The 12075-nt window shown below is 43.3% G+C and overlaps 1 protein-coding gene across 4 annotated transcripts in view; it reads left to right on the forward strand.

Moving 5' to 3' along the window:
- Positions 1-12075, forward strand: part of FAM219A (family with sequence similarity 219 member A) — a 95754-nt gene that overhangs the window by 47981 nt on the left and 35698 nt on the right. For all 4 annotated transcript variants that reach the window (XM_017819017.1, XM_017819016.1, XM_017819018.1 and 1 more), the window contains exon 2: positions 5549-5648. In XM_017819017.1, the coding sequence (XP_017674506.1) occupies positions 5549-5648 (100 nt within the window). The remainder of the gene's footprint in view (positions 1-5548; positions 5649-12075) is intronic.

The raw sequence follows: 12075 nt of genomic DNA on the forward strand, positions 1-12075 counted from the left end.
CATGCACATCCATCTTTCCAAACTCAATGTTTGGTGTTGAAAAGAAACAAAGCACTTGGACTTGCCCTTTCTTGTTAGCGTTTGTGTGCAGCATGTGATCCACATGGGCAGCTCCAGAAAGTGGAAGCCTCCTGAGCTGAAAGGGCTTGCTGTAAGCTGTGTGCTCACACATGTGAGACTTCCAGCATCTTTAAGTTAGACAGAAGACAGCAAGCACATCACTGATGAGTACTGCAGAGACAAGATAGGTGGATGATATTCTGGAGCACTCAGTTCATACTGATTCAACTAATGATAATCAGACCAAAAGCCCCTGAACTATGGAGAAAAGTGATGGGTCAGGCCTTGTATAGTGGTAGAGATTATACAGTGTAGAGATTAGAGGGTAAGGGCAATCATGCCCCTCTGCTTTTATCCAAAAAAAAGCAGCAGAGCTGCTTTGATGATCATAGAATTTCCCACAGACAGCAGAGTGGAGTACACTGTCTTAAAGCTGTAAAAATGACTGATTTTTAGGATGGGAAGGATGGGCAGATAGAGACTTCTCAGTTTCCAGCTATGTTTTTAAGGGGAAACTGAAGACCACAGAGATTGTGTGTGCCCATTCCCTTCCACGTGCATTGTGGTCCCAGAAGATTGGCAGTGTGGAAAGCAGGACCTTATTAAGCTTGCCAGGTGTCAGAAGTGTTGGCCATGAAGGAAGGCAAAGGAATCTGCATTTTCCAAGGTGCCACAAGGGTGGAAGTTTGCACCAAGTGCCCAGCTCCATCATGGTGTAACTGCACACTTTGCCATTTCCCCTCTGTAGTCAGTGTGGGTTACTGGGAGGTGATAAGAGTGAAAGGCTATTGAGCTGGTGCACTGAGGCAGATATTATATCTCTAAAGTACTGCAAAAAGGAAAGCAGTGATTTGAAAGAGAAAAAAATAAGCCTGCTAAGCATGCCATTTTCTTTAAACCCAGATTTTAGTTTAAAGTGTTTTCAGCTTCTCTCTGTGCCCCTGCATACCGGCAATTCACAGCACTCCTGCCCCACAGAGGTTCCCTGGAAATAATTTCTAATTCAGAAATGGCTCATGGTACACACCCTGTAGGACATGGCTGCTCCCAGCAGGAGGGCAGTTTTGAAGGTCCATTGTGTCAAGCCTATAGAAACAAACTAGTAAGAAAACTCCCCACTGTTCCAATGCTGTGATTGTCCTTGCCCAATTAAGCTGTGAGCGCGTGAGGAAAAAAACTTTGATTAAACTCTGGCCCCAGCCGAATGTTCATGCAGTGCCCTGATTGAATGTATTTTTTCCTTAGGAATGAAGACGTAAGGAGGCCTCAGGAACAAAAAAATCCCTTAAATATATTAAATACCCATAGCCATCTAGAGCCCCTGCAGCCACTTACCTTTTGATTGGGAGTGCTGTGTTCTCCCTAGCGAGCAAAAAGAAATCACATCATCTGTCCTGGGACCAGTCACACTGTGTAGCTGAGATTTTGGCACTGGGGTCAGAGCTCAGTGCGTTGGTCTAGGGAGGCTTGTGAAAAAGAACAAAACTGCCAAGTGAATTCCAATAGCAAAAGCCTGCGGTGAGTCTCAGTGTGCTGACAGGGATTCACAAGCAAAAGGCTAATCAGTCAAGTAAACGTTTCTCTGGGTGGATAAGCTACAGACAGGGAACTGCACCCATTCAGTATGCACAGAAGCAGAGCATGTGTGTGCAAAGAGACAGCTCCAGCCGAGCTGCCGTGGGAATGCTGCTGTTTTCACAGTGGGCACTGTTACTATGGAGTCCCATGTGTGGCTGCAGAACATGTATGGAGTGATGGATGGGAAATACGGCAGTGCCTTGCCACTCCTGGGCTGGGAATAGATGCCTGCCGGCGCTGGGCATGCTGTGCCTTGTCCAGCTTGGTTTCCTCTCTAATCCATTTTACTCTGTGGAGGAAATGGGCCTGGCCTGTGCTTTGTGATCCCTGTGTGCGAGTCCTGGGTCTATTGTGCAGCTGTAACATGTTCCCCTGCACGTCTGCTGTCAAGGTGCTATGCTGCTAGGGCTGAAAAACATCATTCCAAACCTTGGGGAAGAATTCTTAGTGTTGAATCATGTTGTTATGGAGTCCACTGCTATGTCCTTCATCATTCCCACCTCCAGTGTCAGAGGCAGGGGTGCAAACCACCAGCTGCCAGGCCTCCTCTGTAATCAGTGGGGAGAGGGAAACACATCTACAAGGGTGAATTTGTCTCCTTTTAGGATAAGTATATCACACTTCGAAAATCATCCTAGTTTTCTCTGGAGGCCTAGGAAGTCTCTTCTGTTTTTTGGTCTAGAGCCCATTTGAGATTGCTCCAGCTGAGTCCTCTGGTCCGAATCTTCAAAGGCATCTCAGAACATTTCTCCATTCCCTCTCTTCATGCAAATGGATGTCTAATGTCACGGTCAGGTTACCTGCAAAGGAAAAGCTACTGTCAGCACATCAGCTTGCCACAAAAAATAAGGGCTGGTTTTGATTTAGAGTTTAAGCAAAATTTTAACAATGTGAATCTGAGCTAGTCCAAGTGGCCAGGACCCCTTCTCTGCCCTGTGGACTTCTGGCTGTGAGCTCAGCTGACTCTCTGTTGTACTGCACCAGCACAGGAGACAGTAAGTGGCCATCACAGTGTGTCCTTTATTGTAATGTGTCTACTCTCATGCCTTCCTGCAGCCAGCAGACTGGGGCTCCAAGGACTTGTTTGTTGTGTTCAGTAGCACTACAAAGCATCCAGCTCTTGGAGTCATACTCCTTAGAAACAGCTGTATCCTGCCTTTTCCTGTGCTGTCAGACAAAAGATTCTCCTCCAAGAAGCCTGGACTTGAGTGGTGCCACTTAGCATCTTACACATCTTGGAGAGGTTCTAGCATGTCTGACATGTCCCTTGTATTATTTGGCCATTCCCATGTGTGGAAGCCCAGAAGGTAAGGGGACTAATGTGTTATGTCTCAAACACTGATAGGTGGATGGCTGTGGAGCCAAGCAAGGATTGTTGGTAGTAACAGCCAAGGATTGTTAGTAATAACACACTGTGAGAACGAGCAGGATGTGGCTGGAAAGGGGCCATACGGAGGTAGGGCAGCACTTTTCCAGGACAAACATCCTTGTTCTGGCTCCTGGAGATAAGCACAGCATAGCACAAGCACAGGCAAAGGCTGTGGGGGGATATCGAGACCACCAAAGACCCCTGAAGCCTCGCACCCATTTCCTGAAAGCTCTGGAAGAACAAACTATGCATGATAACTAATTTGGAGAGAAAGTCAGAAACTTACCTCCAGGGCAGGGTAAAGTTATACATAAACAGGTCCCCCCACAAAGCCCATGTGCAAGTGCACCCCAGGACCTGGACACCCCATCAGCTAGATCAGCACTGGAGCCAGGACTGGTGATCTTTCTTTCTCTTTCTTCCTTTCTTTCTCCCTTTCTACCTTTCTTTCTCCCTTTCTTCCTTTCTTTCTCCCTTTCTTCCTTTCTTTCTCCCTCCCCCTCTTTAATTCATCTCTGTCTCTTTCTCTCATTGCTTTCACCTCACCCTTTATCCAAAACCCACTGCAAAGTGCTTACTGGAGGTCAGGAATTCACATACTAGTTTCCATGCTGAGTGTTTAATTTACTGATAGAACTTTGTAAGATTTTGTGGGCCCTCTTGATTTTTGATATCATGGTTGATATTCATGTCAACCATGAGTATCTATGGATCTTGGGTACTGTCGGGCTTGGTGCTGTGACCACTTCCCTGGGGAGCCTATTCCAGCACCCATTCCCCCTCTGAGTGAAAAACTTTTTCCTGGTATCCAACCTAAGCCTCCCCTGACACAGCTTCCTGTCATTCCCTCAGGTCCTGTTCCTGGTCATGAGAGTTTATAAAGAGATCCATACTTGCCCCCCTGCTTCCCCTTGTTTGCAGCTGCTGCTTGTTAACTGCCACTTGATATCTCATGCTTGTAGAATATAAGGACTAGCTGATCCCAATTCACCTTCTCACCCCACTCAGGATTATTTTGATTATTTTGACATCTCTCAGAGCCCTCATCCTCATTGTCTCTCCCTGGCTGAAGAGTTCTGGCCTGTCTAACTAGCCATCCGATGGAACCTGTCATCCCAGATCTCTTCCTTGAGTGTCCGTAGATAGCTACAGCTCATCATTTTCATTTATAAAGTTGGGATTATTTCTAAGTACCACTTGTAGCTTCATTTAATTTCAACTGCTGCATTTTTGCCATTTTGTCACTTAGTGTGGTTATTAAAGTAGGATTTTTAAACTGAAATGCATGTGATTCTATGATTTATGTCTAATTCCAGTTCTCCTGGAATCTGGTTTTTCGGTTTGCGATCTGTTCTTACCATTTGAACTAGTCATTAAGCTGCTGCATAAGTGGAACAGTGCAGCAGTGACTGCATTAGAGGAAAGCAGAAGAAGTTGTATGTGGTTCAGCCTTGTCACTGAATGCAAGGTCTTGTAAGCCCCCTCCATTTTAAGTACTGTCAAAATCTACTGGGTAGTGCGAAGGAAATTGAGTTCACCAGTTTGGAATAGTGTTTTCTAGTATTTGATTTATGATGCCTTATTCTATTTCTTACAAGGTGATGGTTTATTCAGATTTGGCCTAATGTTGAATGTTTGTTTTGCATGTGCAGCTCTACCTATTATAAACTCAAATTTACATACACATATATGTTCATGTTCAATTTAATTTCTAGCTTCTAGATGGGAATAAGGGAATGTGTTTGAAAACCAATTTCAGTTTTCACTATAGTGCTAAGTAGACAGTTCCAACAGGTTTGCAGTTTGCTATGAAAGGACTTCTTCAAATATTTTTAGCAGTGGTAGAACTGCCTGAATTGATAGTTTGTCTCTCTCTGAGTTCTTTGATGTGCTCTACCACAGAGTTCAACACACGTTGTCTGCCAGTAGGCATGATGGAACAGACTCTGTGTTTGGGCAGATCTGTTTTTTTGGGGGGGATTTCAGTGACAGTGAAAGATGCTGTGCTGACAGGTATTGAAATCTTTCCAGTCAGCCACAAATTAGGTCCGAAGAGGGACTGGAAATTGAATTCTCCTACTTATACAGTCTTCATTACTTGTGAGCAGGACTTTCACACAGATCTGGTCTCAAAGTTTTTAGTTTTAAGCTTGAGGTTCACCGGTCCACTTGGAATTCAGCTGAAACTGTAAATGTGTTTCATACAACACCCCAGGGAGTCATCACGTGAAAATTAGTTGGGAGTACTGCCAACTAGGCTGGATTTGAACTGGTGACCCACCATCCACATTATATTCCCAGTATCATCCGTCATGTAAATCTGATGTTGAAACTTGGCATTTCCAGAGGTACTTATAGCATACTAAATGTGCTTCCAGAGTTCTGTGTTTTGCCCCTGGGTTTCAGCCATTAAAACACTGGCATGTTCTCTGCTCCCTTTGAATGTGAATGGGGGTGGACTTGCCTAAAAACCAGTTAGAGAAGAGACTGCAGAACTTTTAGCTAAGCCATTCTGTTTTGTTTCCTTTTATTTCTTAACAGGATCCAACAGCTGCAGCAATTTCGGACAGAGATTGTGATACAAGAGAGGGAGAGACTGTAGCCATGAACTATAAGCCATCCCCACTTCAAGTGAAATTAGGTAAGTCTTTGCTGATGGAGACTGAAAAGGCTGAATTCAAGGTCTGAAATACAGTGAGGTGCCTGTGTGATCATATGCAGATCTCCACGCATGTGGCTGAGCATGCCAACTTGGCTCAAACAGCTCACAGAGCAGTTTTATCATTGTGATTCTGCTGCTGAGGGAACTGACCTACAAACATGTAGAGACCCTGTATCTGGGGATGTGGTGGAGGAAGGAAGCTGTGCCTTGACAGAAAGGCATAGCTTTTTTAAACCTACAGTTTTTTTATCAAGCTAAGATTAAGGATTGGCCAGATAGAGAACGAAGGTAATATAGAGGGACTGTAAAAAGAAGAGAAGGCAGAATAGTTGCAAACAAAAGGGAAAGGATCACAGAGTCCACACACTACTAGGAAAAGACAGAGCTGTGTTACTGTGAGATGGAGAGCTTTTAGGTCTGTAAAGTTCTCATACAAATACTCCTGCTCTTTCTGAGCAATATTTTTGAAGTTCTGGAAGCAGAATCGTCCAGTTAGCACAATACTCTGCTTCCTTGCAAGGCTAATGCTTACAAGAGGACAGCAATCTAGACATGGTTGTCCTGCCTCCAAAACCTGAGCCACCGTTTTGCTACACAGCCTCAAGAACCTGATGACAAACATGTCAAAGGAACAGTGTGCTAAAAAATGGGAATATAATGTGGAAAATTTCCCAGTAGGAACAGGAAGCAGTACAATCAGTGCAATTGATGTTGAGAGGATGCTGCTGGAGCTGACTGAAAGTGCCTATGCCATGTTGGGAAGGCTTTGAAAGAAGTGGGAGTCCCCATGGAAGTGGAATAGCTCTGGCCCCTGCCAAATGAGTGATAGAGAAGTTCAGCAGACAACTAAAATTTGAAGAAGGTTTGGGAAAGTTTGGGCATTGGTGTAAAATTATGAAGATATGTTCTTGATAGATAAATTTACCCAAGGACCTGCAGCACTTCTGCAAAACCAGTGTTAGTCTCATTTATAACAGGAGCCTTAAAGAAACATCAGAAAAAGGCTGAGGAGCCTTGTGAAGTCTCAGGGCTCCACCTGAGCACATGGTAAATTGGTCACAGCAGTGAAGAAAAGAATGTAACTGCCTAGACCCAGAGACAGTAAAGGAAAATAAAGTAGTTGAACAGACAAGATTTCCCTGAAAGAGTGACTAGGAAGGAGAAGGCAGCAAGTTGGGTATACAAATAAAGCAAGATTATGCAGCAAAGTGGAGGACCTTGACCTACAAATACAGAATATGAGCAAGTGGATTGGGGCAATAGATCAGTCCTGCAGCCACAGTCATAAATATCCTAAAAACAGTGGCTGCTTTTCAGGGAAAGGCAGGGAGCAGCAGTGTGTTAATGATGGCACAACGCATAATTTGGTAAAAGATTATCACTGCCAGAGTGCCATATGCCATCAGGATCCTTTTTCACTGCCAAAAGTGTTCTATAATGGTTGTAGAGAGATAATTACTACTGCAGTAGTTGTTTTGGAGAATTTAACACTGGGAAACAGGTTAGAGAGCAGTTAATGCTATTACTGGTAAGTCTGAGATAGTCTTGCTTTTCTAGGCAATAAAAATATCCTCTGGAGATTCATTGACCTGATAGGAAATGGTGCTTTTTTAGACCTGGCTTTGGTAAGTCCTGAGAGTGTTATAGGAGGTCTGATCATGGAAAATAGATTTGGATTCAGTGTAAACAAATTCAATTCATACAAATTAAATGGAAAGGTAATTTGAGGTAGATTTTTAACAAAACTCAGTATTCTAAAAAAAGTCAGTAGAATGAGAAACTCTGGAACTCAAAACGCATCAGGTAGTGTTGAAAGAGAAAGTATCGGAAGAAAAGACATTACTAATGGAGTTCTATAACAGTCATTATTTATATGTTCATTGATGACTTTTATGTAAAAAGCAAGCAAAGAAAATAAGTCAGAGTGTATTTGGGAGACATAAATACAATAAAGACTGAGAAATAGGACAGAGAAAAAACATGAAAACTGGAATAATAGAAATGAGAAAAATATGATAAGAGAAACTCAGTCTTCTGTAAACTGGAATTTAATAACTGGAGGTGACTACTTTAGTTGACTGGAAGGTAAGTAGTTATTGAAATGGACTAATACATGAAAATAGGCCATAGTCACATTTCTGCAGAACTTGAAGAGATTTTTTCCATAGGTCAGATACAAGAGAATGACTAGCCTTTCTGCCAGAGCTTCTACTTTTCCATATAGGGAAAAGTAGAGTATAGTACTTCATTTAGCCAGTGCTGAATGGCATGAAGTACAGAGGCACAGGGAGATACTGGAAGAGTTGCAGTAGATAGAGACATACCATTGCCAGGACCTCCTTTCCAGCTGGTGCTTCTGCCCAGTGAACTCAGTGCTGACCACAGTGTGGTTATGAAGATAATAGTGGGTGAAACCTACCTGCCAAAGAGGAATTGTCTTGAAAGGCTGACAAGCATCTTCCTGCCTTGTCTTCAGAAAGAAGTCTGCTCCAACACCTCTGCCTGTGGAAATGGCGTGCCTCTTTAATTAGGTGAACATATGTCTACTGGCATTTGGACCAACTCTCTACTCTCAGCCATCCCCAGATGAGCTCTGGGTTATCTGAACCAAAAAGACTGACAGTATTGTATGTAGGCAGTGTAACATGCCTTTAATTCACACCAGCTCCTGCTGCTTTTATTCTTAATATCTGTCCAGCCTTTACAGTTTTCAAGCAGTTTAATCACTGCATCTCCCAGCTCTGGCCCGCATTCCTCCAACTAGATTTTTTTTGTCTTTTCTGCTTTAAACTTGTCAGGATTTGGATTGGTTTTAATCTCTTTAAGGCTAGAAAAAGTTAAGGTAGTACATAAATGTTTAAGAGTTAACTGGCAGAGCCATTGTTGGGGATTGTAGCAACTAGGATTTTAATCCCGTTGCAGGCTTTCCATATGAATAGTGGCATTTTTCACTGTTAAATCGGAGTCAATTGTTCAAATGTCAGATGTTCTGGTGGATGGTTGATGAATGTCATTTTTCAGTTTGTGAAGATTCACGTATAAATCTGCATCGTATGTGCTTGCTGTAAGCTTGGGTCAAGTGAGCTCAGTTAAATACCAACCCAGCATGAGCACAACTTTTGCTTCCAGACACTGCAGTGATTGAAGTGTGACAGAAAGAGTGTGATGTACTGCACACACTGAAGGCAAATTTACCCTGCTGCTTGAGTGGTCTTTTCCTTGGTTGTTTCTCTCCCTCTAAATAAACACACTTGGCCACATGTTTGCCTGGGGGGTCAGCTAGATAGAGGAAAAACTTAATGGTTGTCTTATATTTCTAGTGAGTTACACCTGGTTTATAAGTGGAACAGTGAAACACACAGCTTGCTGCTTAGGGCCACATCAAAAAGAGAACCTCACACGTCGGGGAAATCATCTCCCAGTTCATGTAGTTCATAATTTTAAACCCCTACTGATATTGTATCTATATTAATTATGTATTTCTTACTTTTCTAACACTCCCACTTTGTCTTTCTGTCAGGAGCTGCCAGATCCAGCCACCCTTCTTTCTTTCTTTCAAATCATTGATAAGGAGACTCCTGACAGCATGGGTTGGGGGCTGGGTGTACATTAGTGCTTAGGAGATGTCTCCAGCACATCCTTATTAGGAGTCATATCCAGATGGAGCACATACCACAAGCCTTTGAAAACAGAAGAGAGTTATGATAAGGAGAGAGGGAGGAACAGAATAATCCCCAAGTGTAACTCTCAGGGGCACCGCATGTACTGGAAGGCAACAGATCCTACTGGGATTCCCAGGAGAAAAGATATTATTTTCATGGAGCTTATGCCATCTGCTTTTCTATTTTGCATTTTTAATTTCCGTTCTCTGCTCTGAAATCCCCACCCAGACAGTCTGTGTCTGTCTTACCTGCTAGTCAATGACACAGTTTGTGTTAAAACAGAACAGACAATGTGGAAAATGGTTGGAGTGCTGCAAAACAAGCAACAGTTGTGATGAGAGGTTGTGGCAGTGGCACATACACTCATAGCAGCCCTCAGCCCTCTGAGGTGCCTGTTGCCTTAGATGTAAGCACCTTTGATCTTTGGACTAGAGAATAAGGCACTGGTTTTGGAAGGTTCATCAGCAGGGTGTCTAAGACTGAGTAAGGTATGTGCAGTTGAGGTCTCCTGCCATATGACCAAGGGGAAGCTTAGTTCATATTGACACAGGGTTCAAAGTGTTTATGATTTTTGGTTTAGATTTTCTTTGCAAAGGTTCTTGTAAAAAAACAAGAAATTACCTGAATTGCAAATGTAGCAGATAATTTTCCTGTTCTCGTAGCTACTGTTTTGTTTCCCTCCCAGCTTAGATCTCATGATGATATTTCTCTTAATTTGAAAAAGAATGGTGGCTGATTCTAGTCACCTCTGAAAGGAGAAGCAAGAGTCAGAAAGTTGCCTTTGGTGTATGCTGCTGTAATCAAGTATATAATCCACCAGCCTAACCAGAAATTTTCCTTGCTTCAAGAGCCAGGAAGCTATTGTAAAGCCAACAGTGCAGAGTTATTTCATTAATTAGTAGGAAACTAACACTTTCCTCCTGCCAGCTGCACTGTAGAATGTTGCTTTTTTTCTCTAGGAGACAGTAGAAAAAGGCATTCTCTGACAAATAACCATAGTGTTCAGCCTCCAAGGAGACACCTCAGATGAGACCACGTTGTCTGCTTCTGCTTCTTCCTGTACCAACACTTCCTCTTCATCTTAGGATGTATAAACTTCCTAATATTTTACTTGGTGACAGCAGAGAAATTCCTGTCTCTGTCTTCCACAGTCTCTAGCTAGGGATGGGTATTCTGCATGGAGAAACCAATTAGTGTGTCTACTACCAAGCACTGAATTATTTTAGTTCCATTGGATTAGTTCTTGCTTGTTAACAAGATTCTCAAAAACCTTGAGCAAGTCACTGGAATGCTGTTTACTTGGACCAAGCAAAACTGATAGGGGCTAAACAGCAACAAAAATGCTGTTGCAAGGACATAGGAAATGTTGTTCCCTGGTGTGCTTGACTTGGACGAAACTGAAGATCTAATTTATGACTAAGTCCTATCTTGGTGGAGATCGAAGTGAACAGAGGAGATAATCCGTTTGGGGACAGAGGCTGATGACATGTCTGTGATGTTAGCTCCTGCCTTCCAGCCTGCTGCTGTGCATTCATGGCAGATATTGAATTGCTGTGAGATCAGGGAGGAATATTTCTAGGAATATCAGTCAGAACTACAAAGCCCTCAGGGTTCAACATAACAAAATTGGTGCATTTCTGGCTGAGACTTTACAGATGGTCTCTGATCCCAGGAAAGGACAGACTGCCTTTATCTCCCCATGTGGCTCCTGAGACTGATCTTTCAATTGGTGTAGTTATTTAACCCCCTCTCCTAGGGCAGGGTGTGGGTTCAGAGTTTGTTTTAAAGCTCTGCATCAAAGAGCCACAAAGCGCACAGCAGAGCAACCTTATCCCATTGCTGTTCAAAAGGATGCAGTACTCAGAAATCCCCTTCCAGGGCTTCTCTTGCCTCAAAATGCAAAACTGGTACTGGGAGATGCAGGCCCAAACAGAGCAGGGAGCAAGCATCTTGTGTAGGCTGGAAGGCCCTGTGCCTGCCCGCATCTGTGGCTGCTTTCCTGCGTCATCACTTCCCAGTCTGCTTCACAGCTTGTGACTTCTTGAGCTTTTTGTACAGAAAACAAAATAATAAAGGGAAGTTGAAGTACACCGGACAAATCAATGCCATTAGTGTATCATTTTGTCAGTACTTCAAGTACTGTACTATTCCCAGTTGCTCTTCTGTAACAAGGTGATTAATGCTAATTAGGTACAGCAGCTGTTGTTTCTGGGAAGATGCTCTGTAGGTAAATTAGGGAAACATTTTATAAAAAAACATGTAACTCTTAAGCTAGGTCCCCAGGTTCCAGCTCTATTGACAAAACTGCAGTTTTCCATATCCATAACTGTTTGCATGGTGACCTCAAGTGACATCATTACCTTAAGTGCACAAAGCCATTCTGCTCCCCCGGGAGCACCCATTTCCTTGAACACAGTCTGTACTCTGTACTGGGGGAGGAGGGCAGCATGGAAGCCAGACAGAGGGAGCGATACAGCACTGCTGTTGATTTTCTTCATGAGGACAGAAGTGCAGCCTTCCGCTTAGAAGTCTCACTGAGCTTGGGAGGCATTCATTTAAACATTGTTTCGTCTGTTATCACTCTTTCCATTTATGAAGAGAAATGGCGTACACAGGGTTATGGTAGCGTCCTTCCTGTAGGATATCTCTCCAGGCTCTTTTTGGAGGGGATGAAAGAGCAAACAGCTGCATCACATTAAGGGCAGAAAGGCTGTCTGCAGAAGAAGCAGCGAAGATGAGGGCAG

This window comes from Lepidothrix coronata, unplaced genomic scaffold (genome assembly GCF_001604755.1).
Source record: "Lepidothrix coronata isolate B3197 unplaced genomic scaffold, Lepidothrix_coronata-1.0 Scaffold72, whole genome shotgun sequence".
Lineage (NCBI taxonomy): Eukaryota > Metazoa > Chordata > Aves > Passeriformes > Pipridae > Lepidothrix > Lepidothrix coronata.